Source organism: Microcaecilia unicolor, chromosome 4, assembly GCF_901765095.1.
Source record: "Microcaecilia unicolor chromosome 4, aMicUni1.1, whole genome shotgun sequence".
Classification (NCBI taxonomy): domain Eukaryota; kingdom Metazoa; phylum Chordata; class Amphibia; order Gymnophiona; family Siphonopidae; genus Microcaecilia; species Microcaecilia unicolor.
Window position 1 is genome coordinate 78,303,315 of NC_044034.1, and position 27,664 is coordinate 78,330,978.

The following is a 27,664-nucleotide window of genomic DNA, read 5'->3' on the forward strand; positions in this document are numbered from 1 at the left end:
GGCGGTAAGTGAGGTAAGCACGGCAGGAGGGCACCATAAGCCATGCTTACCTCACCTCCCACCGCTCTGGGGGGTTTAAATCGTTGATTTACCTCTGTCGCAGCAGCCGCAGTGAAAGCCCATCTCTAGTCTTCCCTTCATTCCCGTCAGTGGCTCGCCTTCTTCTGACGTCATTTCCTCTTTCTGTGAGGGCGGGACACTGACAGGAAACGAAGGGAAGGCTAGAGATGGGCTTTCACTGCGGCTGCTGCGATGGAGGTAAATCAACGATTTAAACCCTTCAGGACGGCAGGAGCAAAAAGAGGGATGTTGGGGGGAGAAGATGGCGGGCAGGTGGACATTGGAGCGGGAGGGCAGGGGAGAGAGGAGCATCGAAGCCATCGATGGAGATGGATGGGAAGGTAGGGCCCAGGGAGAGAGGAGAAATTACTGGACATGGAGGGGAGAGAGGACAGCTGCTGGATATGGATGGATGGGGGGGGCAGGGGAGAGAAGAGAATCGCTGGGTGGGTATGGATGGCTGAAGGGGGGGCAGGGGAGAGAAGAGTTGCTGGATATGGATGGATGAGGGGAGGGCAGATGAGAGGAGAGTTGCTGGACGTGGGTGGATGGAGGGGAGGGCAGGGGAGAGGAGGGTTGCTGGACATGGATGGAGGAGAGGGAAGGGAGAGAGAAGAAATGCTGGACATGGTTGGCGGGGCGGGAAGAGTGAGGAAGGAGATGAGATGAGGGAAAAGGAAGAGAGGAGAAAAACTGCACATGGATGAAGAAAATAGGCAGAAGCTGGATCCACTGGACAGTCAAGTCTGCGGAGGACCCAGCTTTTAATTATGGATGTAGGACAAGAAATGAAGAAGAAAGGCGGAAAGTAAAGAAATAAATGGAAAGGAAGCCCTGGAAACGGAGTTAAGAGGACAGATAGCAGCAGAATCGGATAGTGGGCCAGCATGATCAGAAAAACAGTCACCAGACAACAAAGGTAGAAAAAAATCATTTTATTTTCATTATAGTGTTTGGAATATGTCCACTTTGAGAATCAGGTGCTCAAAATTAAAAGTTTATATTTATTTACTTATTTATGGCATTTTATCCCATATTAAACATGAATTAGATTGGAACCTGGGATCATTTAATTTTTTTTTCCTGGAGTAATGCATTGCCCCCCCCCCCCTCCAAAGCTCTCTCCCCGGCTGTAGCCAGCTCTGCAATTGGGGGGAGCGCAGAGGTGGACGGTGGGAGGGGGGGGGGGGGGGTGGCGGGCGCAGAGGTGGACCGGGGAGAGAGCCTGTTGTTAAACATTTACCAGCACACCACTGGCTATGTTTATTCACGCCTACCTTAGCTAAGGTAATATTTAACCATCTCTCGGACCTCATGTGACCTTCCTTTAAATTAGTCACCTTATTTTCTGTCTCCTCTTACTCTTACCTATCTATATGTTCCATGTTTGCTTATACCCTACACTGTCAGTTAAAATGTTCTGTTACATGGGAGGGGGGGGGGGGGGGGGGTGGCGGGCGCAGAGGTGGACCGGGGAGAGAGCCTGTTGTTAAACATTTACCAGCACACCACTGGCTATGTTTATTCACGCCTACCTTAGCTAAGGTAATATTTAACCATCTCTCGGACCTCATGTGACCTTCCTTTAAATTAGTCACCTTATTTTCTGTCTCCTCTTACTCTTACAGTACCTATCTATATGTTCCATGTTTGCTTATACCCTACACTGTCAGTTAAAATGTTCTGTTACGTATTGTGTTGACATTGTAAGTAGTATACTCTGGGGCTCATTTTTAAATCACTCAGACTTACCAAGTTCCATAGTAGCCTATGGAACTTTGTAAGTCTAAGTGCTTTGAAAATATGTCTCTGTGCCATATTTTGTATTTGAATATTTTTACGTCTGTAATTGTCTATTGCTCATGTTTGATTTATTCTTTCAAAAAGGCGGTAAATAAATTCTAATAGATAAAATAAATAAACTGGAGTACATTGGAGCCCTGCTAGTCATAGTGCAAGCATACCTGTCTCGGGCATGGGTGGATGTTGTCATTGCCATCGCCACTCGGGTTTAGAGCAGCCAGTAGGTCACAGCTCTGCAGATGTTGAGGTTCACAGGCCACATGGCCTCCAAAATGCATGTCACTCTTTTGGCTTGCCTCCATTTGTGAGGGCTCAGTGGAGTCTTGATTGTCAGTAATGTGGATGACCGTTACACCAGAATTAGCCCAGTCACTTCCCTGGTGGATGATTCGACAGAATTTGATTGTGGGACTCCCATTCCAAATTCCTTTGCCACAGAAGGTTCTAACTACAGATGCATCCACTCTAGGGTCGGAAGCCCATGTACACGGGCTTCACATCCAGGGACTCATTCTGGTCCACCTAGGAGACAGAGCTACAAATTAACCTCCTGGAGCATTGGGCAATCTGCAATATTCTAAAGGCTTTCCAAGACCAGCTGTTGAACCATCAGGTTGCCATGTACTATATAAACAAGCAGAGGGGTCCAAGATCCTTTCCCTTGTGTCAAGAAGCAGTTAGGATGTGGCACTAGGCCACAGCTATGGTATGATGGTCCAAGCTTCATACTTGGCAGGGATAGACAACAATCTGGTGGACAGTCTGAGCAGGGCTATGGCAAGTGCATGAGTAGTCTCTCAGCATGATCATCAGAGTGGGGCACCCCCTCACTGGATCTTTTTGTCGCTCCTCTCAACAATGTTCCTCGGTACTGTTGCAGACTCAGATCACACAACAGACTTGGTTTTCCTCCTTAGTTGGGTGGAGGGTCTTCTGAATGTGTATCGTCCCATTCCTCTGATAGGGAAAACTTTTTTCTGAAACTCAAGTAGCTCTGGGGAACCATAATCCTCATTGTATCCTACTAGCCAAGGCAGATCTGATTTCTTCTTCTGGAGTTATTCTGTGAAGAACTGTGGAATTTGGACTATTTATTTTCTGATCCTCCTCATGCAGAATGAGTGGTACACATCTCTTGCTAACGTAAGGGGTAGGATCCTGTTCCCCCTGCTTGTTGACATAATACATGGCAACCTGGTTTTCTGTTTGAATTAGCACAATTTGGTTCAGTCTGGATGTTGAAGGCATAGAGTTCGCATCCTTACAGTGGCCCGAGGGTATCTCCGGGTTCCTTTTGACTTCCAGGCAGGATTCCACTAAGAGGTGTTACACTTTAAGTGGAGTAAGTTTGCTGTCTGGTGTGAGGGCAAGGCCCCTAGATCCTGCCCAAAACTGCTTGAATATATTCTTCATCTTTCTGAAAACGAACTCTGTAGGGGTTCACCTCATTGCAAACAGTTCTTACCATCATTTTTTAGAAGATAAGCCCATCTCTGTTCAAACTTTAATTCGTTTTATGAGAGATTTGCTGTTGAGAACGCTCCATATCAAACCTCCAACTGCGTCATGGGACCTCAACATCTTCACCCAGCTGATGAAAGCTCCTTTTGAGCCACTTAATTCATGTAATCCGAAGTATCTAATCTGGAAGGTTTTCTTTTTGGTGTCTGTTATATCAGCTCACAGGGTCAGTCAACTCCATGCCCTACTAGCAGATCCACTTTACACAAGATTTGATCATAACAGGATGGGTCTCCGCATGCATCCTAAGGTGGTGTCTGAGTTCATCTTAATCAGTTAGTTGTCTTGCTAACATGCTTCCCAAAGCCTCGTACCCATCCTGGTGAAGAGCGCACTGCACACTTTAGAATTCAAGCATGCCTTAGACTTCTATCTGGAGCGGGCTAAAGCCCATAAACAGTCCACCCAGCTTTTTTTTTTTTTGACCCAGATAGGATGGGGGCAGCCTTTGGTAAATGAACTTTATCTAATTGGCTAGTAGACTGCATCTTTCACTTACACGAAGGCTAGGCTGACACTGGAGGGAAATGTCATGGCTCACAATGTCAGAGCTATGGCTTTGCTGGTGGCCCACTTGATCTCAGCCTCCATTGAAGAGATTTGCAAAGCTGCTTCGTGTCTTCAGACCACACATTGAGTTCTCACTACTGTCTTGAGCAGAATACCTGATGTGCTGGCCAATATGGTCAGATAGTTCTGCTGAATTTGTTTAGAGTCTAGAATACAACTCCACCCTCTTAGGTCCATTTATTTTCTATTTCAGGCAGTATCTTCACAACAGAACTATTTTGCTAGTGGTGGTGGTTCTTCTCCTTGCCTTTTGAAGTTTGTAATGGCCATTGTTTTTTTTTTCACTGAGCCTGGTAGCTATTGATTCTCGCTCGAGTTTCCTATGTCCTGCTTGTCCTCGGTGAAAGCGAATCTACTCACCTGTAACGGTATTTTTCAGAGGACAGCAAGAAAAGGATTCTCACAAATTCTCTCACCTCTCCTAGGAATTGCATTCTCTATGCTTTTTGATCCAACTATGGGTCCTGCAGGCTTCTAAAAGGATTTTTGATTTTCCTGGAACACTGGGTAGAGTTTGCCCTGGGGCTCTGACGGGAGATGTTACCCACTTGTGGGAATCCTTGTCTTGCTGTCTTAGGATAACACCTGCTACGGGTGAGTAACTTTGCTTTATAAAATAATGAAAAATAAAGTAAGAAAAAGGTCCTGCATACCATGAGAAAAGGCACCAGAGAAGGAAGAACTTGCGCTGAGGAGAGCCAGAAAAAATGTGACTGCTCATTTCCACAGACTAGAAAACACTGTTGGCCCCTGGTAATTGAGTTGGGTAGGAAGGCAACTGTGCATGCATGGTGTGGCGCTACTAAAGGTTTCAGTAATTTCTGGAATGCTGGGTTATGTCCAAGCCAAGGGCTCTGTCAGATGGCACCACTAATTTGTGGTAATGTGTCTTGCTGTCCTCGGAGAACACCTGCTTCAGATGAGTAACTTTGCTGTGTGACAGTGATGCTCAAACCTGTCCTGTGGGAACCCCAGCCAGTCAGGTTTTTAGGATATCCACTATAAATATTCATATTTTTTGCATAAACTGCTACCTTGGTATGCATATCTATTTCATGCCTATTCATTGTGGATATACTGAAAACCTGACAGTCTGGTGTTCCCCTAGGACAGGTTTGCGAATCACTGCTGTAAGGTAAGAGATGATCTGATTTGCTAATACTTTAATCCCAGCTTTTCTGTGGGAGAAAAAGTTTAGCAAATCATAACTAAAATACCAGGGGTTCTTGCTTGAGTATCCTTGATTAAATTGTAGTATGTACTACAGCTCTATAAACATAAGAAGGTGCTAAGATCCTGCCTACTTAATTTTCTGGTAGAAATATAATGCAAATGTAACCATTGTATTGTGCATTTTTCAGAATTTAAACAAGCAAGCTTATGATCTGGCAAAGGCTTTGCTGAAGAGAACAGCCCAAGCTATTGAACCTTACATTACCAATGTGAGTCAAGATTTTCTTTCATTTTTACAGCTTTTTTCTCAAATATAATGGTATTGCAGTTGTAACTTTTAATTTTAAATGTGCAATACAATGAGCAAAGATGTACTAAAAGATTTTCCCATTTTGTGTTTATGGAGAAAAATGTTTAGTACATTTTGATCAGTTCTCCCCCCCCCCCCCCCCCCCCACCCTAATACAGAGATCTACCCTTGGTGTTTAGACCACTGTCTGCCCTGTTAGCTTCCCTCGGTAGCCTGAGAAATTTCTTGAGAACAGCTAATTACTATGAGTTAGTATTTTGTCAGTGTTGTCAAAGTGTCTTGACACAGGATATAGTCAGACAGAATAGTGCTTACTGAATAATTTCCTAACACCTTCTTTCACGGAAGACATTCCATAGGTATCCTATTATCTATTCCCTATCATCCTATTGCATGGTAAGGAATGGAGGTAATTCCAGCAAGCTTATATTATCCCCTTGTAACTGCATAAAATAAAACCTAAGGAAGGTAAAAACAAGGGCCTAATAAGCGAAGCTGAGCTCCTGTGTTTGTGACCCATTTTCAGCCAAACTTAGCAGCTTAAGGGGCCATTTTACTAAAGCTTAGCATAAACTGAATGATATTAATGTGTGCTAAGCAGCTCATTATATACTTATGGGCTTCTTAGAATTTAGCATGCGCTAATTCTGTTAGTGCACACTAAGCTTTAGTAAAAGGACTCCTAAGTTTTCAGCTGAAAATTCATCTTAATTTAGGAGCTTAAAAGTTGTGTATAAAATTGTCTCCTATTCATTTGCCTAGATTTGAGCTTACTTTCTGAGCCTAGTGCTGAAAATCATTATTTAGCTACTAAACATATTTTTTCCTTCATAAATCCACCTGTGTTACGCCTGTTTCTAAATTTTGAATCATTGTGAAATTTTGAGTATAAATTTAGGCACTCTGCCCTAGTAAACTAGTTTTTGAGCATAACTTTTTTGTAAGAGCATGAATCTTTTAATATTGGACCCCAAAGTTGTTTAGTACCAGATATATTGTACTCAAATTTATAGGTGTAGGAATACTGCTCCTCTGCTTATTAGGGGCATGGAGAGAAGTAGTAATTAAAACCAAGATTGTCTTAGTGAATTGGATAAGTACCTTCAGCAGTTGCTGGCAGGGTTGGAGGATGTAGATGAAATAGATTAACAGCAGCTATTCTTTATATTAAAAATAATCAAGAGGATAAAGCCAGATGGTTTTCAGCAGAAGTGCTGAATAGATAAGGGTAAAAAAACAAAACAAAAAAGCTAGCATTGAGAACATAAAATGAATTTCAGAGGAGCAGAGGGAAGCATAACTAGTAAAGCTGGACAAGATACATAAGGTACTAATGAAAAAAAAAGAGGTCTGTTGAGGTGCTGAAGCTTTTTCACTTATGTCAATCAAAGGAGCAAGGGCATAGGTAAAACCAGGGCTATGGAATCAGTACACTAAACCTTCAACTCAGACTCCAGCTTCGACTTGACAGACATTAGGCTTTAAATTTTTTGTTCTGGATCTAAAGTACTGGTAATTATAACTTTAAATCTAGTACAATGATATGTATTATAAGTATAAAATGATACATGTACCATTTTTTTTCTTTGAAGCAGGAGTCAGTAAATTTTTACTGACTCCAATTCCACCCATAATAGCTTCTGACTCCACGAGTCCAACTCCATAGCCTTGGGTAGAACTGTAAAACTGAGAAGCAAAAAGGAGATATCACAGCTGAAAACAGTCAAAAAGCCAAGCTAGTCTAAAACACATGTAATCTGAAAGATGATGATCATAAGCGCACGTGATACAGACAGGAGGAAAGTTTTGCATGAGTGGCTGGCAGAATCTCCTGAACCTCGGCAGATTCTGCCACCGGTTGTTCCACCGACCCCGCAGCCTTCTCCGATGGTGGCTCTTGACGAGCGCATCCGGGCCCTGCTTCCAGAACTTCCCTTGCTAGGCTTTGCAGGCTTGGCTTGGCAGTGCTAGGCATTCCAGTCTTGACGGGGCAGCGCATGTAGCCATGGCCTGTGGAGCATTACTCCATTCTGCTAAGGTTATAGTACCCTGCCTCACTTGAGGACTGCTTTGGTACATCCCACAAGTCTCTGGATTGATCTGTGGGACGCTGTGGAAGGTAAAATTAGTCCTTACCTGATAAATTTTCTTTCTATTAGTCCCAACAGATCAATCCAGAGGCCCACCCTTTGTTGTTCTGGGTTGAGCGTTTTCTTGTAGTTGCTTCAGTTTCATCAGATTCCTTCATTTGATTTTTGGATGAAAAAAAAGAAAGCAAAAAAAATCAAAACATAAAGGAAACTTTCTGTTACCCTCCTGCAGGAGCAGTTGAGGAGCTTACATGGACTTTATGCAGGCAGGAGAGGACTTACTGTTAGATTTTTCTCTTCCTTCTTCCACTGCTTTGGTATCAACAATACTGAAGTTAAGTTGGCTGCACATGACCACATAGAGAGAACTTCAGAGGTTTACTATATCTCCACTTGCTGGTAGAGGGACGTAACCCACAAGTCTCTGGATTAATCTGTTGGGACTAATTTTACCTTTGGAGGGGCTGGTTTGGGATTCCCTGTGTTAGTGCAGAAATGTTTTTACCTAGTAAAGGGCCACCAAAACTGACATGTTATAAAAATCAGGTGCTTAACAGTCAAACTTACTTTTTATGTTTCAATAGTTTTTTATTCAAGGTGCAATACATTAACCAATTAACATTCGCTGTTCATAATCTTTTTATAACATATCTTTCCTGGTTAAGCAATAATAAAACTTCATCAACTTCCCCCCCCCCCTCCCCCCCCTAACCAGTTAATTAACATCAGGCTACCCGCCTAGATTATGTAACTTTAACAGTAGCTAGATTTCTAACATCATTGTACAATATGTTTTCTTTTTTTTTTTCAGAAGATTCAATTCTCTAACTCCCTTTTTCCTTTGCTTCGTAACAGCTCAACTACCCACCCCTCCCCCCTCCCTTCTCTCTGCATTATATGTTCTCTTCCTGCGGTAATCACTGTCAACATTTCAGTCAAATATTCAGTAAATAACTTCTGGCTGTTGGGGTCAGTGTGTCCCAAAAAGGGCTCCACCTTTGTTGAAACTTTTTTCCTTGTTCAGAGTCAAGTGGTGTTGCACCTAGTCTCTCCATGCGCACCAAAACCAGCATGCGTGTGCGCCATTGCTGTTTCGTTGGGTATCTGTTTGTTAACCATTCCGCCAAAATGACTTGTTTTCCAATTATTACCGATCTCTTCACAAATGCTTTATAGCCTTTCTTTAATGGTAATCCAAGGTCCAAGCTTCCAAACAACATGGCCGGGTCCTTCCTCCAGGTCTGCCCCCACATGCTGGAGACATTTGTTGTTATCAATGTCCAAAAGTTTTGGATACCTGCGCATGTCCAGAACATGTGGCCCAATGTTGCTCCACTCTGTCCACATTTTGGGCATTCCCCCCAAGGAGAGAGTCCCATATGGAACGCCCGTCTTGGTGGTATATATATGCGCAAGGCCATTTTATACTGCATCTCCCAATGTGAGGACCAATTTGTAGTTTTTCTAATCTCCAGTAAATGCTTTTTTAGCAGTGTCTCTTGTACCGGTGTTTGTAAATCCGTGGTCCACCGTTGTGCCAATTTGTGGAATTCCAATTCCGGTGTTGTCTCTCGTATCTGCCGGTGATGGAACGACATGGGCACTCTTTGTTGCGATCCTAATGAAAAAATTGATGATAATTCTTCTTGAATGTCCTCCGTAAGAGAAGTCCATGGCAGAGTGGATACGTAATGGCTCAGCTGCATATAATAAAATTTGTCTTTATTTGGGATGTTGAATTCCTGTTGCAAGTCTGCAAATGACCTCATACATCCTTCCCGGGTCACCACCTGCAGCAAATACATAATACCTCTCTTTCGCCAGTTTTTAAAGACGGCGTACATCTGGCCAGGTAGAAAAGCTGAGTTGCCACATATTGACAGAAATGGTGTAGTTTTTGCTGAGAAACTATATAGATTACATATCCATTTCCATGTTGTCTTTGCATTCCCCATAATTCCAGATAGTTGCAAGGCATATGGTATCCGCATTTCGGTCCCATGTAGAAAATTGCTGAAATGAGTCTTTGGTGTTAATCCCAGCTCTAAACTCGTATTTGTATAGTCCTCGGTATTCCGATACCAGTCATTAATAATTCTCATGCCTGCAGCTATGTTGAGATACTTCACATTTAGTAGCCCCAGGCCTCCGTATTCTACTGGGATACTCAATATTGAGATGGGAAGCCGAGCCTTCTTCTTTTTCCAAAGAAACTTTTGTAACGTTGCATTATGAATACGTTCATCCTTTTTTTTTAAAGATACTGGAATTGTTTGAAAGATATATGTCCATTTTGGTACTATTATCATGTTGTATAGGGCTATGCGTCCCAGCAACGATATAGGAAGTTCAGTCCAGGCCTGTAGTTTTATTTTACTTTCCGACATCAATCGTTGTATGTTTAACTCATATAAGTCTTCTAATCTAGCTGGGACACACACTCCCAAGTATTTAATGTGTGTGGTAGCCCATGTGAACGGTAGCGTTTGTTTCCAGTTGTTACTACTAGACTCTACCACCTCCAGGGCTGATGACTTTATTAGGTTCAGTTTAAAACCTGACAATTTGCCAAATATTTCTAGTTCTTCCAGTAATTTTCCTATAGATCTTAATGGTTCTTTCACCGTCAATAATAGGTCATCCGCAAATGCCAATACTTTTACTTCTTTTTCTGCCACCTGGACTCCCATGATATCTTTCTGTGTCCTAAGTGCACATAGTAATGGTTCTATGGACAGTACAAACAATGCGGGTGAGAGGGGACATCCCTGTCTTGTGCCCCTCATTATATCAAACTCAGGCTCCTTTATACCATTTACTAGTACATTTGCCCTAGGGTTGCTATATAGGGTGCGTACAGCTTGTTGAAACCATCCTGTTATTCCTATTGCTGTTAGTGTATGAAATAGGTAGTCCCATCCCACCCGGTCAAAAGCCTTGTCAGCATCAAGGCTGACTACCACTGCCGGTGTTCTATTTTCCTGGCATGTTGCCATTGCCAGCAGCAAACGTCTGACGTTATGTGTTGCCTGCCTTCCTTTAATGAACCCCACCTGATCTTTACCCACCAGTTTAGGTAGATATTGAGCTAGTCTGGCAGCTAACATACTTGCTAGTATTTTGATATCCACGTTCAGCAACGAGATTGGTCTGTAATCTTCTGGTTTGTCTAAAGTTTTTCCGGGTTTCGGTATTAGAGTAATGAGGGCCCTGTTGGCGTACTGCGGAAATTGTCCTTTGTCTATAACCGTTTCGTAATAAGCCAAAAGTGCCACATAGGCCTCCGCCGGGAGGACCTTGTAATACTCTCCCGTGTACCCATCAGGGCCAGGGGCAGATCGTAATTTCAGCCTCTTAATTGCTTGTTGTAGTTCTTTTAATATTAGGGGCGCATTAAGGTTGTTAATTTCTTCCTGCGTCAGGGTCTTAAGTCCTGCTTTCTGCAAATAGGTTTGTATTTCCTGTTCTGGTGTTGGAGGCATAGCGCTATATAGGGAGGTAAAATATTCCGTGAAAAGCTGCCCAATTTCTTTTTGATTTGTGGTAAGTTTACCCGTGTTGTCTTTTAATGAAGCCACCGTTCGTGTCCCCCCCCCCCAATTTTTTATCACTTTCGCTAATAATCTGCCTGATTTATTGCCATAACGGTGTAGTCTATATTTGTAGAAAATGAGTGCTCTGGATTCAGTTTCATGAATTAGTGAATTTAACGTGTTCTGTATTGTTTTCCATGTCTCTAGTGTTTCTGATGAGGGGCGGCATATGTGTGCACCCTTAGCCTTTCGTAGCTGTTTTTCTAGTTGCAATATACTAGCCGCTCGGCGTTTTTTCTTTGCGCTACAGAATGCAATAATATCTCCTCTGAGAACTGCCTTAGAGGCCGACCAATACAGTGTGGGATCTACTAGGGCATGCTCTCCATTGTTTTTTCTATATTCTTCCCATCTATCTGCTAAGTACTTCCCTAGCTGCGGGTCTGTATGTAGATATGCAGGATATCTCCATCCTACTCCTCCCAACTTATCCACCGGGGCTTCCAAGTCTACCCAAACTGGGGCGTGGTCTGAAATTTCCTCTGGCCCTATCGATGTTGCTTTCACCATTGGGAATACGGAGCGTTCTATTAATATGTAATCTAGTCTCGCTAACGTACCATGGGCACGCGATCTGTGAGTATAATCTCTTTCTCCAGGATGATATGTTCTCCAAACATCTACCAAATTCAATGTCTTAGCAAACCTCTGAAGTTCTCCAGCCCTCTGTCCAGAGTAGTGAGCTGAATTTGGGTTAGAGGAATCCTCTTTAGGATCCCGAACTAAGTTGAAGTCTCCCAGAACTATCAAATTTGAATTTTGTAAACATTTGTTCTCTAGAGATCCAAAAAATTTTGGATCGTGTTCGGTAGGACCATAAACCACCACCAACGAGATTTCTACTCCATGTAGCCATACTCTCAATGTTATGGTTCGCCCCCTCTCCCCTTTTTCTATCTTAGTTACTTTGTATGTTAGCCCTTTCCTAAATAATATTGCTATTCCACCTTTCCTTCCTTTAGAGGCTACCGCATAACACTCGCCCACCCAATTCCTTTGTAGCTTTGCGTGCTCTAGATCACTTAATCTCGTTTCTTGTAGGCAGGCTATGTCCGCTTTATGTCTTTTTAAGAATTGCAATATTTTATTTCTTTTTATGGGAGACGTTATGCCCCCCACATTCCAGGTTATTATCCTCACTGGCATGGCAATAGTCTGTGGGTGTTGTTTCTATCTTTCGAATTTCCTGTTATCTCGTTAGCTAAGTGAAATTGACTTTTTCCTGAATATTTTCTGTTCCTTATTCCTTTAAGCACTTTAAAGTGTCTGGAGTTTATTAGTGTTGTGTCCCTTTGATTGTGCAGAGAGAACCCCCCCTTTCCCACCCTTATCCAACCCCCCTGTTCCGAATTCTCCCCTACCCCTCTAGTACCCTGCCTCATCTCCCTAGTTCCCTTAGTAAGATGAGAGTGACCCCGGATTCGGCCAGAGACCCCAGCCCCGCATTTACTATAACTGTATGTATTTTTATATCCATTCCTGTACTGTAGCATTACTTTTTATCCCAAAGACCGTTTTGTCATTGTGCAATTTTGGATCATTTCAATCTTCTTCTATTACCTTGTTTTCCATCAGTTGCTTTCTGGCTTCTTGCACAGTTGTAAAGGTTTGCCATTTATCCTGATAGAAAACTTTTAGTTGGGCCGGGTACTGCAAAGCAAACTTTACTTTCTGATTTGCTAGTTTTGCACATAGTGGGTGGTATAGCTTCCGTTTTTCTTGTACCAGGGCTGAAAAGTCTTGGAATATTAAAACATTCTTGTCTTTGTATTTGAGGGTGTTTCTTTTAATTTTGAAGCCTTGGATGACTTCTATCTTATGCTTGTAATTCAAAAGTTTTGCGATAATAACCCTCGGCCTGTTACGATCTGGCATCCTTCGGCCTACTCGGTGTGCCCTTTCAATCACAAAGGGGCCTATGGTATCCGTTATCGCAAGTTCGCTAGAAAGCCAGTTTTCTAACCATGTATCCAGATTTCGTTCCGGAAGACTTTCATCAAGTCCTACAATCCTGATATTATTCCTGCGCGCTCTGTTTTCATAATCGTCAAGTAAGTCTTTTTGTTCTTTCAGTTGCTTGCGCAAGTTAGCAATGTCGGGTCCATACCCCCTCGTTTCGTCTTCCGTTGCCGACACTCTGGCCTCTAGATCCCCCACACGAATTGTTATGCCATCTAGTTTAGCTTGGTATGCTTCTAATTTGGCCGTTAATTCAGACCATTTTGGAGTCCATGCCTTTTCGATCGCCTGTGTCAGCTGAGCGAGTTGCGCCTCCGTGAACGCGGTTCCCAGCGGGACCTGATTGTCCGCCATCTTGGCGTCTCCGCTGCTCGCTTTAATTTTCTCTTTTTTTTGGCTTTTTTGCGCCATTCCTGTAGGTAAGGTGGTAAGGAACTTTTCCATATACTGATTTAGGTCTTTGGGGTTTTTTCTCTCTTTCGTTCAGCGATATTGCAGAGCTGGGTGTCTCGGAGCTTCGGTAGTGCTGCTCCTTAGCTCATGACGTCACCGGAAGTCTCCAAACTTACTTTTTATAAGTACAATTTAGAAAGAATCATTTAATTAGATTGAGACCTAGGAGCTTTTGTCATGTTTTTTCCTGCCTACATCAAAAGAAGATGGCATGTGGGAACTTTTGGTTTGTGAAATGCAGTGAGGTATTAAATAATGAGGGAACGGCTTCCTTAATGCAGAAATTTTTGTCCGGTGTAGTCTAAATTTGGCAAGATTGACTAGTTTGAGGCTTATGCGGATGGGAGCCAGTGCTCACAGAGGACAAGCTTTATCCCGGTGTCATTCTTTAGTAGCTACATCTGTCAGTTGGCTTCCTGTATATGGATGTTAATATATAGCCATTGTTGATATAAACTGTTGTGTCTAGGAAGTTAATGTTTTCTGCTGAGTGATCAATTTTGAATTTGATTTGAATGATGGGTGCATTTAAAAAAAAAAAGTGTGATATTGTTTGAGTTTCTCCTCTTCGTCAGCCCAAATCAGCCCAGTTCTGCCATGAAAAGGTTGTTATATTGTGGTGTAATCCTGGTAACCATAGTAGTGCCCAGGATTTGTAGATGGATATATTGAAGCAGAAATAGTTGTGGGTTAGGATACATTTGATTGCTTCCGGTGTGTATTGGTGGTCCAGGGTGATGCCTTTAGACAGTTGTTAGATGCAGTTATGCCATCTTTATGGGGAATTCTGCTTTATATATCCATTGTGACAAGAAGAATACCAGGTGGTAACTGCTTTGCTCAAGTCTATATGGTGTTTATATAAGCTGTTTGTGTTTATTAGGAGTTTAAGAATTCCCTCAATGTTCAGATGATTTCCTCTGTGAGTGCGCCAATATCGGATGTGATCGATCTGCCAGGGTTTCCAGATTTGTGAAATCTAGACTATAGAATGTGCCCCCAGAAGGATGATTTGGTGTGTTTATTTAATGCGAGTGTACTTCCTTTGGAAACGTCTTGATAAGTTTCCAGTTGTGTTGTATACTTCTCTGTGGGTTCCTTAGTGTTCTGTTGTATGCAGTGTTTGAGAGCTGTGTATTCCTTTTTTCTGTGTTATTTTGTGTGTCCATAATTACTACAGAGCTTTCTTTGTCTGCAGACTTTGATGGTATTTTGGTTATTTTATAGGTTTTTCATGGCAGCTTTTTCGAGCAGAGAGGTTGTACAGAATTTTCTTTTGTTTGCTAGAGAGTTGTAATTTCATCCTGTGTCTGAAACTGTTTAGCTGTCTGATTTAAGGCAGAAGTTATCAATGTGGGCTACTATTAAGATGTTTATCACAATTCGTGCTATTTTAGCACAGGCCCCATTTTATTCAGTGAGACCTAATTACTACTAATCTTGATTAACAGTAAAATAACACATGTGGAGTAGCCTCAATTTCTCTGATTACAACCCTGTCCTGAACATTTTAAATAGGGTTTACTTACTTATATATATTGGCTTTTATACGTTCTTAAGACTTCTGACATTGAGGACAGAATACTTTGTAGCCTCATCTTGGACAATTTTCATGTTAGTCTGATATCAGTGAGTATTGTGATTAGTAACTGACACTTTAAATTCTAAAGAACTCCACCACTTAAACTGAAAGAATTACTTCATAAACATGTATGTGGTGACTAAAACACTGGAAAACACAGAACCTTTACCCAATCAACTCATGCCATAGATTATTATAAACATAGTCCGCGCCAGTTTTGATAATTTTTAATAAGAACTATAACGAAACCAAAACTCTCTAACCGTCCCTCAAAAAAATATGTAAGCCACATTGAACCAGCTGATGACGGGAAAATGTGGAATGCAAATGTAATAATAAATAAATTGTGGTAACATCTGTTTTCCCAAATTCAATTTATAAATTTTTTTCTATTTTAACTTTTTTTTTTGCTTTCATAAGTTTCTTTATTTCACCATCCGACGGGGGTCCTGTTTCACCTCGTGGGCTTTCTCAAGGAAGGACCTGGTGTATATGCTCTATATCTCCGTATACCCAGTCTTTTAACTTAAACCCGCAAAGATAAAAGAAAGGTAAAATTAAAATAAAAAATGGAGGTTTTTAGCCAGTGAAGAGTTGACATCCAGCGAGTCATAAAAAACATATTAATGACCGAGGACACACAAGAGGCTTTTTTCCTCCAAAAAATGAATTGAATTTGGGAAATCAGACGTTACCACAATTTATTTATTTATTACATTTGTATTCCACTTTTTCCCGTCATCGGTTGGTTCAATGTGGCTTACATATTTTTTTGAGGGACGGTTAGAGAGTTTTGGTTTCATTATAGTTCTTATTAAAAATGATCAAAACTGGCATGGACTATGTTTATAATAGTCTATGGCATGAGTTGATTGGGTAAAAGTTCTGTGTTTTCCAGTGTTTTAGGTACCACGTACATGTTTATGAAGTAATTCTTTCAGTTTAAGTGGTGGAGTTTTTTTTCCTTTCTTTTGTTATCTTCCTATATATTTCATCATGAATTTAAGTGAAAGTTCAGAAAGGCAGCTATTTCAGAACTGTTTTATAAAAGTAATATAGGTGCCCATGTACCTTTTATAAAATAGACTGCTGGAAGCAGCCCCTGTGGTATGTGAATTCTGACACACACATTTTCATCTGCTTTGGTCAAAGTATAAATGTGTGTACTGTCATTTTATAAAATACATGGGTACATTCCAACTAAGCCCCCTTCAAACTTCTATACTTATGTGTGCACATACTATAGTATAATTTAATAATAAAAATTTTTAGCATGTGAAATAGACACGACACGTGCAGTCAGTTTTAAAGGTGTAACCCTTCTATCCAAGTACCAAATCAAAAACCTTTATAAACTTAACCTCTTAAATGAATAAGGTTTTCTTTTCAAGGGGGGTTGCCTGGCCCTGATTCTGAGTAACGAGTAACATATCCTTCTCTTGGATGGGCCACAGATTAGGGTAGGACTCCTGTTTGCACCAATTTCCAAGATACTGTTTAACACAGCAGTGGCCTTGTGTGTATTTTCAGAAGCTGCTAATAATAGCTACAATTTCTTTTTAAAAAGATACCAGTTACATTGTGCAGTTTAACAGCTTCCGATATCTGTAATAGTACTTTGATCCTGTTTTATTTTTTTTTCAATGTTATTTTCCTCTCTTCCTTTCCCCCTTTCCTCTCCCTCCCTCCCTTTTCTCATCAACCTACCTTGCTTTCCTCATATTTTCACTTCCTTCCCTTTCTGGATGTTTTCCCTTTACTGTACCACCTATTTTCTTCTAGCTGCTGGTTTCTTTTTTTTTTCTCCCTTAGTAGTTCTTGATTATGGCCTGGCAGCAAGAGGTTTCCCCAGGTTTTAGCATCCCTGCTGCCTTTCTGGGTTTGCTTTGAGCATCAGCAACAGTTACGTTTTCATGGTAACCATTTCTTTATCCTGCTTTCAAAGCTGTCAGAGCTGCTCACAGTAGGAAGCATGTAACAGGATTCTCAAAGCCGCTTTCTCTCATTGCAAGGTACCATAGGAATGTAACTTGCCAGTGGATTAACAACTTGAGGGTGCTAGAGTTTGGTTCCAAAAAGTTCAGCTATTTTCATCTTTTTATCGTCTGCCTTTTCTCTCAAAGCATGGTAATTTTTTTAGTCCGGTATATATTGGTCTGAGTGCGTTTAATATATTTTTGTCACTGATAATTTATGGACCTTTCCTTTTCTAGTTTTTCAATCAGGTTTTGATGCTCGGAAAAACCTCAATCAGCGATTTATCAGAACATGTGTTTGACCTGATTTTGGAGTTATACAATATTGATAGTCATCTGCTACTTTCTGTTCTACCACAACTTGAGTTCAAACTTAAGGTAAATCATTTCTTTTGTCTTTCACACATTATAGTGATTGCCTTTAGTAGCTCTATCTATGAATAATTTTATTTATATCCAGTTGGTGCATGTTTAAGTAAAAAATGTGTTCTGGCAAAATTAACCTCAGTGTTAACTGAGATACCATATTGCTTTTAATAATAATAGTTTTCTTTAGTTGAAGTAGATACAGCATTGTATACAGATCTTAGCTTGAGAAGTACTTTGTTGCATTTTTGATACCTGTTTAAAAAGTGGTGGTTAGAAAATTCAGGTCAGCATCACTTGAGAGGTGGGGCACTCTATAATTATCCCAAGAAGATTAGGCATCTGCTTAGGGTAGAGCAAAATTGTTTCCAGGGCTTCTGCTGACTGCCAAAGTCAGCATGGAGGCTTCAGCAGATGTGGGCTCAAGGATGTGGCAGGCCCTTGAGCTTGTCTGTCTGCCCAAAGCCTTCATTCTGGCCACTTTCTTTTTGCTTTAGGGCTGACCTGGTCAAAGTTTGCAGCAGCAGACATGGATAGGAATGGAAAATGTTGGATAACCAAAAGGGGGTAGTGGGTGGGTAGGGAAGGCTATATATTGATTACCTGGGGTGAGGGTAGGGTTTTGAGCTACCCAAGGGGCGGAAGGCCAAATGATTTACCTAGGGTGTCTGATATCCTTGAGCCAGCCCTGATTCTAAGGATAAGTACCTTGGGGTACAAGTAATGAGACACAATGAGATGCTAAACACAAGCCAAATAGTAAGGGATATGACTGGCAATCCAAAAGAGGTGGAGAGTCTAGGCAAGACAGTGAAGGAAGGCATAGTGAGACGCTTACATTTTTTTTTGTGCCTTAGCAGAAGTCTTTAGAATAAGAAATTGTGAATTCCTTTTCATCTTCCTAGACCAGCCTAGACTGACAAGTTATAGCACCCTATCAGCAGGTAGAGGCAGAGACCTGATCTTTCCAGTGACCTTATTAGTATAAGGTGTGATGTAGCTTGGAACTAGTTAGCATTTCTTTTCCAAAAGTGGATGGTGCAAGATGGACTGGTGCAGCAGGATCTGTCTTTTTTGGCCTGACTTCCTGAGGCACAATCTGTGGCCTGTGGTTCCGTGGTTGAAACCTTTGAAAGTGGAGTTTCTCAGGGATTGATCTATGAATCTATTCCCGATTTGAGCAGGAGGTTCTCTCCTCAGCTCAGGACTTGGCCTTTGGGCTTGTTTGAAGCTTGACTGATTGTGGTCCATAAGGGTACTGCCAACTCTGGTGATTGCAGTGACCAAGAAGATTTCTGTCTCTGTAGCGGGAGGCCTGATACTGGAATGACTTCCAGAACTTGGAGGGTCTCCTAAAGCAAGCATTTCCATGTTTGATGAGATAGGGGCCTAGGTATCTGTGAAGGCTTTGGCCCATGCCTAGCTTTGCTGGATTTCCTCAGAGCTGACATTGTTATGAATAAGGAATGGCTTTCTGAGGGGTTTGCGTCCTGTAACATAGCCTGGATTAGCTCTCAGCGTGTAGCCTCGGTGGTCATGATGTGTAAAATACTGTGGCTGCCTCATTGGGTGGGCTAATCCAGCCTCCAAGGCTCATCTGTGCAAGCTTCCTTTCCACAGTTAGATGCTATTCAGTGATGAGTTGGAGAAATTAGGACCTGGGGGAAGACCAGGCCAAGACCAAACCGAAGCCCCAGTGATAGTACAAGGGAGCAGGGGCCCATGGCCCTTCAAGGGCTGGGGTCAGTTCTGTTGGGCAAGTGAGGGGGTCTCCATCTGCTATTCTTCAGGTAAAGCCCGAGGATCTAGTCATTTTGTGGGGCTTGAATACAGGAATGGGGAAAATCAGCTGCCTCTTCTGGATAGAAAGTATGCTGTTGAGTCACAGCAGGCCCCTTCTGTGAGGGTACTGGGGAGATTGGCTCTGCTTGTTGAGCCAGAAATGGGTTCTCATATTTGGACCTCTGGCTTTCTCCAGGTTCTTCATCAGGTTCATGCTCTAGAGCTAGTAAAACCCCATGTGCATTTGTAACCTGCCTAGCATTGGTAGATAGTTTGGAATATAAATTCTGAAATAATAAAATACATACATTTTGGATGCTGTTAGTTTCTCCTTGTATGTCAACCCTAAAGTGAAGGACAGAAACCAAAACCATTCAGCATCTTTCCAACTCGAGTCCATTGAGCCAGTGCCCTTTAGGAAATTGGGTTGTGGGTGTTAGTATTTGGTGGTCCTCAAGGACAGGAGACACTTTTGTACCATCCTAGACCTATTTTTACATAGGGACACTACAGCCTATGGATCTGGTAGAGTTTCTCCCCTTGATATAGGGGAAATGGTTAGAATGATGTCCAACAGTGCCACAGTTGGTCCTCCATTACATGCCTTTTGTTAGTTTATTGATGTGTGAGCCAGAGAGGGTTGCACATTTGGTAAGGATGTGTTGAAAGAAGCCTTTTCTTCTATTGGGTGAGTTGAAGGTTGGGTCATTATCAGTCTGGACTGTTCTTATCAGGATGAAAATGAAGATGAAACTTGTATTTTGCCTGCTGATTTAATTTCATTGTCTGCTGAACCAGTTGAATGCCACCTGGAAAGACTGCATTATTTGGAAGTTCTCTTATCTGCTCACCTTTTTTGTTTTTGCATTTCCTCACAGCTGTATCCGGGTGACTCCCAGGTCCACCCCGATCTTCCCAGGGCCTCGCTCCAAGTGCCCTGTGTTTCCAGGTGCTTTTTGGCTAGGATCAGGTGACCTTCAGGGGGAGGATGCTGGCTTCGGCCTAACCCCTGGTAAGCCTTTTCCTCAGCTGAGAGGTGCCCAGCTCTACCACCGGCTGCCTTTCAGGTGCTGTAGAGGTGCTCATCTGCATATCCTTTCAGCCTTCTCCGGGGTGACTCCCAGGTCCGCTCCGATCCACTCAGGGCCTCTGCTCTAGGTGCCGCGCGCCTAGTGGCGCGCAGGGCATTTTTCTCTTTACATCTATTTTTCTCCCAGTTACTCTATCTGTTGCTTAACACCTCGGTCACTACTCATGGCCCCTATACACATTCTTTTCTTTGCCCTGTCCCTTCCTAATCTTTTCCCCCTCCCCCTACCGCTGTCTACTGCAGGAACTCTACCTCTTCTGTAATGCAACTCTTCCTCTTTCCTTCTGGACACACATCCTCATGTCCCTCATATTCCACAAAAGATAACACCCTCTGACACATCCAGCCTTACAAAACTATGCAGGTAACCTTGCCAGATTGTTTTTACACAAATACCTACCCCCCCCCCCCCCCCCCCAAAAAAAAAGAAATAAAACCCCCAACAATATATTTACTCAACCACTGTTACGAACTCCTTATACATGATATTGTGTCAGATTGTAAGGGTACACTGCATAACTTGTGAAATGCTTTGCATTTTCTTTTCTTTTTTTTTGTTTTGTTTTGTAGATGTTAATTTTCTTCTCAATGTGTTGCTGCTGCATTACCTGTATAATGCAGAAGAAAGTGGAGTAACAATATATAGCTGCTGAAAAGTTTTCTACATCATTGGTTCCCAACCTGGGTCCTAGAGGCACCCCAGCCAGTCATGTTTTCAGGATACCACTATGACTATTAATGAGAGATTTGCATTCCACTGCCTTCACTGCATGCAGACCAATCTATGACTATTTATTGTGGATATGTTGCAAACCTAACTGGCTGGGGTGCCTCCAGGACTAGGTTTGGGAACCACTGTTCTAGATGTTTCTAGGATGCTTCTATAGGGTACATTGTTGTCCTTGTGCAAACATATTTAACATAAGCATTGCCACACTGGGGAGGCCAAAGGTCCATCAAGCCCCTTTACCCTGTTTCAAGCATTGTACATAATGAGAGGATCCCTAATATAGTAAGATTCCAATTAGCTTACTCTCAGAAATACGCAGTGACATTCTCCAACTGCTACATTTAGTAGCAGTTTCTGGACTTTATTCCAGCTTCTTGTCCAAACCCTACCCAGCTATGTTAACTGATTTTACCACATCCTCTGGCAACAAATTCCTGAAAGTAAAATTGAGTGAAAGTATTTTTCCTATTTTGTATTTATTTGCATTTGAAAATAATCATAATTTTTGAAAAGTACAGTCTAGAAACAGGGGATCAAGTGTATAGAGGAAATCATCATGGTGACATAGCCCACAAAAAAAAAAAAGGGAGAATGGAAACATGAGCCTTAAAGGGAGAAATGTAACATGAATGTAAACCTATATGGGAGTTAATCAGCCATAAGCAGAGGTCCCTCTCCAACTCCTCAAACCGAAGATGTGGAAGGTTGCCCCATCATAGCAGTCATTACCAACGGCAACAACTTAGAACTGCAAAGGAGCTCTGGGAAGTTGTCTACTACTCGATATGGACAGATTCAGTGCTCGGATTCTTCTTCTCTTGCCTATGAATCAGAGGTGGTAATACAGTAGTAGTATCCCATTTGTTTTAAGTGTACTTCCTAATAACTTCATGATATGTTCCCTAGTCTTTATAATTTTTGAAAGCATAAACAATTCATATTTATCCGTACCACTCAGGTTTTATTTGTTTTTTTTTTTATTTTAATTTTTAAAGTTTTGCTTTTCATTAAGTCTGACAATATCATTTTTTCTTCTTTAAATTGTAAGGTAATGAAAAGATCAAATTCTAAGTTTAAAAAACCCCCCCCTGAGTGGTACGGATAAATATGAATCAATTATTTACACTTTGAAGTTATTAGGAAGCATTGTCAGATTTAAAAACAGTTAAAGTAAACAATTGTACACCAATTAGAACAAAAAATAGATCATGAGGAGAAATGGGGTCATTACTTTTTTTTTTTTTAATATTATTTTATTAGCCAGACAAAGCAAGATAATGGGAACAGAAAACCATACAAAACAGAATGCCATTAAGAAGAACCCACCCACAGCCAAACTACCAGATTTTGAGGTCATTACTTTTTAATTGTAAAAGTAGTGGCTTCAAAAATAGTGATGTAAAAGTAGAAAGTGTTATCCAAAAATATTCTCAAGGTAAAAGTAAAGTACAAGCTCTTAAAACTACTTTCCATATCATCATGCTGATCAATCCATAGACTGGTGGGTTGTGTCCATCTACCAGCAGGTGGAGATAGAGAGCAATCCTTTTGCCTCCCTATATGTGGTCATGTGCTGCCAGGAAATCTCCCTCAGTATGTTCTCTATCTCAGCAGGTGGTGGTCACACACAGCAGCAGCTCTGGCTAGGTCTCCAAGCCTAATCTTTAGGTTTTTGTTGAGTACCTGGGGTTGAGGGCTCTTCTTGAGCAAGTGCAAACCTGGTGGTGCCAGTCCCTCCTTTTCTTCCCCCTCCCATTGGCTCCGTTTAAAAAAAAAAAAAAAAAAAAATTTTTGACGTCCTTAAGGGCGTTTATTTCAACGTTTATATCAGTGTTTATTGCAGCTGCTCACTGGGACACCAGTTCGTTACAGCTCGGAGCGAGAAGCAGGTATTTTACCTTTTATAGCGGGCAGGGGGTTACCCGTTCGGTCTCCAAGTGACTTATGGCGTCGGAGGGCGAAGGCGCGAAGATTCGCTCCCCGGACCACGTGTGTGCGTCTAGCGGGGATGCGGGGGTTTTCAAGCCTGAATCGCCTTTGTTGGGCATCAGTTTGGAGTCCGGTCAGTGTCCCGGTTCTTCCTCCGGTGCGGCGGTCTTCCCACCATAAGCGCCCCATCCCCCGCTGCTCGCCCCTCCATGTTGGCCGGCCACTCTGCTCGGACGGCTTCTTCCTTGGGCCGCCCTCGAGCTGGGAGACGTTAATGCAATGGTCTCCCTTGATTTGGGTGACGGCAAGAAAGCGGCGAAAGTTAAGCGCCGTGCTTCCTACGCGGCTCCTCGAGTTTCGCGCTGGACGCCATTGTGGATGCGCGCATGTTTCTCCCCCCTTCTTGCAAGCGACAGTTGAGGGTGCTTCTAGGGCCGTGGCCCAGGAAACAGAAGTGCACAGTCTAGGGGGTTTCTCCCCTGAGTTCATTTTGCTGCTGCATCAGGCTTTTCTTATGATAAACGCTGCCTCGGCTCCCCCCTCTGATCAAGGGGCTGAGGCCTCTGGAAGCAAACGCCCTCGGGTGGACTTCCAGGCCCTAGAGGACTCTGTCTCCTCTGATGTAGATGAGGGCAGCGTATCTGAGTTCTCCCAACGGTCCTTTGGGGATTCCTTGGAGGAGACGAATTCCCGCTCGGATGGAGCGGATGAACCCTCTGCAGCACGGATCTTTTGCTTAGATGATTTGCCCAACCTGTTTAGTGCAGGCCATGATCATTTTGAAGAGTCCTCTCCGTAGGACGTCTCTCCCTCAGCCTCTGTTGGCTCGCCGTTATGCGGGGCACTAAGCGCCGCCTAGAACCTTCCAAGTGCATGATTGCACACCTTGATTTTGGCTCAATGGGATTTCCCAGAAGCGAGCCTTAATGTGTCTAGGGCTATGTCCCGCCTCTCATCCTCTGCCTGAAAGTGAATGGGAGGCCTTTCTTTGGCCTACCGTGGATTCTTTAATCACTGCGGTGACTAAGAAAAACGGCGTTGCCGGTGGAAAGTGGCACGGCCCTAAAGGACGCCCAAGACAGGAGGTTGGAGGCGGCTTTAAAGTTGTCCTTCGAGGCGGCTGCTTTAAGTTTACAGGCCTCAACTTTGTGGCTCCTATGTGGCCAGGGCGTGCCGGACGCTTGCGCAGCGGGCTTCCCCCTCGGATCCTTCCTTGAGGGCTGATTGGCCAGCCCTGGAATCGGGTTTTGGCCTACTTGGCAGGCTGGCTGAATGATGTCTTGAGAGCCTCGGCTAAAGGTATGGCTCAGACAGTTTCTGCACGGCGGTGGGCTTTGGCTGAAGCATTGGTCTGCTGACCACGCCTCTAAGTCTCGCCTGGCTAAGTTGCCTTTTAAAGGCAAGCTGCTCTTTGGGGTCGAGCTGGACAAAGATTGTGACCGATTCTCGGCACGTCTAAGGCAAGAGGTACCGGAGGTCAGGGCTCGGGCCAATGGTGTACGCCCGGTTCCTCCAAAGGACGGTTTCAGGAAGCCCGTCGGTATTGCCCGGGCAAGTCGAGCTCCTCTGCCCCCTTTTCCATCAAAAGGAATTTCTCCCCCAAGCAGCATTCCTTTCGCAGAGACCGCCATCCCGGAGGTGCCACCTCCGGTCCTCCCCCAGGGTCTTGTACCCAATGACGGGGTCCTGGTCCATGGCCCAGTGCAGATTGGAGGACGCCTGTTCTTGTTTCTGGGCGAGTGGACCAGGGTAACTTCAGACGCTTGGGTGCTGGAAGTCATCAGAGACGGCTACAAGCTAGAGTTCTGCCGACCCTTAAGAATTGGGTTTGTGCACTCTCCCTGCAAGTCTCCGGTCAAGCTGTGGCAGTGCAGCAGACTTTGGACAATCTGATCCGCCTGGGTGCGGTCGTTCCGGTGCCAGGATCCTCTAGCAAGGGACGTTACTCAATTTCTTTGTGGTACCTAAGAGAGGAGGTTTTGTCCGTCCTATCCTCGACCTCAAGGGGTCAATCGGGCTTTGGAAGTTCGGCACTTCCGAATGGAGACTCTCCGCTCTGTTATGCGGCAGTACAGGCAGGGGAGTTCCTGGCATCCTTGGACATCAAGAAAGCTTACTTGCATATTCCCATCTGGCCTCCTCATCAATGCTTTCCGCGTTTTGCAGTTCTGAGGTCACTCCCAGTTCAGAGCCCTCCCTTTTGAGTTGGCTACTGCTCCGCGGACCTTTTCCAAGTTATGGTGGTCATTGCGGCCTTCCTACGCAAGAAAGGAGTACAAGTCCATCCTTATCTGGATGACTGGTTGATCCGAGCCCCCTCTTATGCAGAGTGCGGCAGAGCTGTGGACCGGGTGATTGCTCTTTTGAGCTCCCTGAGGTGGATCATCAACTGGGAGAAAAGCCAGCTGCGCCCGACTCAGTCCCTGGAGTATCTGGGAGTTCGATTCGAACCCCAAGTGGGCAGAGTGTTCCTGCCAGACAATCGGATTGTCAAGCTTCAGGCTCAGGTGGACAAGTTCCTAGCAGCCTCTTCTCTTCGGGCTCAGGACTATGTGCAGCTGTTGGGCTCTATGACGGCCACGATGGAAGTAGTGCCCTGGGTCAGGGCCCATATGAGACCTATACAGCTCTCTCTGCTGCAGCGATGGACTCCAGCTTCGGAGGATTGCACTGTGCGCCTTCCCTTGGATCCAGCGGTGCGCAAGGCGCTGAGCTGGTGCTGAGGCCAGACAAGCCGTCCGCAGGAATGCCTCTTGTGACCCCGGAGTGGGTTTTTCGTCATGGCGGACACCTCTTTGTGGGGCTGGGGAGCCCACTGCTTGGGAAGGACTGCGCAGGGTCTCTGGTCCCCTGCAGAGGCAGAGTGGTCTATCAACCTCCCGGAACTCAGAGCCATTCGGTTGGTGCTTTTGGAGTTTCTTCTGGGCCTGGCGCTGAAGCCAGTACGGGTCCTGTCGGACAATGCCACGGCTGTGGCCTATGTCAATCACGGGGGAGGTACCAGGAGCGCCCCTCTAGCCAAGGAGGCCATGAAGCTATGCCTGTGGGCGGAAGCAAACCTGGAACAGCTGTCGGCGGCCCACATTGCGGGAGTCATGAATACTGCTCAGGCGTTTTTGGACATCACGAAGCGCTGGGGCCAGCCGAGCCTAGATTTGATGGTGTCAGCCAATTGCCAAGTGCCGCGCTTTTTCAGCAGAGGACGGGACCCTCGATCTCTGGGAGTAGATGTTCTTCTCCCACAGTGGCCGACACAGGAGCTCCTCTTTGTGTTCCCGCCTTGGCCCATGTTGGGCAGGGTGCTAGGCCGGGTGGCAAAGCATCCGGGCCGGATAATCCTGGTGAGTCCGGATCGGCCCAGACGTCCCTGGTATGTGGACTTGATCAGGCTCTCAGTGGACGGACCTCTGCAGATGCCAGCGGAGCGGGGCCTGTTGCATCAGGGTCCTGTGGTGATGGAGGATCCCTCCTCCTTTGGTCTTACGGCCTGGCTATTGAGCGGCAGCGTCGGAGCAAGCAGAGCTTCTCAGACAAGGTCATCTCCACTATGCTGAGAGCGAGGAAGCGCTCTACTTCTACTGATTACGCCAGGGTTTGGCATACCTTTGCATCGTGGTGTGAGGCAGACTCACTTTCTCCCTTCACTGCTCCAATTTCATCAGTGTTGGTGTTCCTGCAAGAAGGTCTGGAAAAAGGCCTGTCGCTCAGTTCCCTTAAGGTCCAGGTAGCGGCTCTTGCTTGCTTCAGGGGTCACCTGAAGGGTGTTTCCCTGGCATTGCAGCCAGATGTGGTGCGCTTTCTCAAGAGAGTTATTCACCTGCGCCCTCCTCTGCACGCAGTGGTACCTGCGTGGAATCTCAATCTGGTGATAAGAGCCTTGCAGAAGCTGCCTTGTGAACCCTTGTCGAGGGCATCTCTGAAAGAATTGACGTTGAAAGCAGTCTTTTGGTGGCTATCGCTTCAGCCAGAAGAGTTTCCGAGCTCCAGGCGCTATCATGTCGAGAGCCCTTTCTGCAGTTTACTGAGGCAGGAGTGTCTATTCGCACAGTGCCTTCCTTCCTGCCCAAGATTGTTTCTCGCTTCATGTGATCAGCAGCTCTGTCTACCCTCCTTTCGTAGGGAGGACTACCCAGAGGAGTACTCTGCTCTCAAATATTTAGATGTGTGACGAGTCATCATCAGATACTTGGAAGTGACCGATGATTCCGGAAGTCGGATCATCTGTTTGTGATGTTCGCAGGTCCTCGTAAGGGTTTGCAGGCTGCCAAGCCTACAGTGGCATGATGGGTCAAGGAACCCATTGCAGCGGCTTATGTGGCCGCGGGGAAGGTGCCGCCTATCCAGCTGAAGGCTCACTCCACTAGAGTACAGGCGGCCTCGATGGCAGAGGCCGATTCCATCTCCTTGGAAGAGATTTGTAGGGTGGCAACTTGGGCATCGGCTCATACCTTCTCCAGACATTAACGCTTGACTGTGGCTGCTCGGGCGGAGGCCCGGTTTGAAGCTTCAGTGTTGCGGTCAGGGATTTCTGTGTCCCACCCTGGGTGAGTACTGCTTCAGTACATCCCACCAGTCTATGGATTGATCAGCATGATGATATGGAAGGTAAAATTATGTATCATACCTGATAATTTTCTTTCCATTAATCATAGCTGATCAATCCATAGCCCCTCCCAG

At 44.2% G+C, this 27,664-nt stretch overlaps 1 protein-coding gene across 1 annotated transcript in view; it reads left to right on the forward strand.

Moving 5' to 3' along the window:
• The window catches only part of PDS5B (PDS5 cohesin associated factor B), a 536,259-nt gene that overhangs the window by 116,917 nt on the left and 391,678 nt on the right, over positions 1-27,664 (forward strand). Inside the window, 2 exon segments of the mRNA XM_030200370.1 lie at positions 5,316-5,396; positions 17,328-17,468. Of these exon segments, the coding sequence (XP_030056230.1) occupies positions 5,316-5,396; positions 17,328-17,468 (222 nt within the window).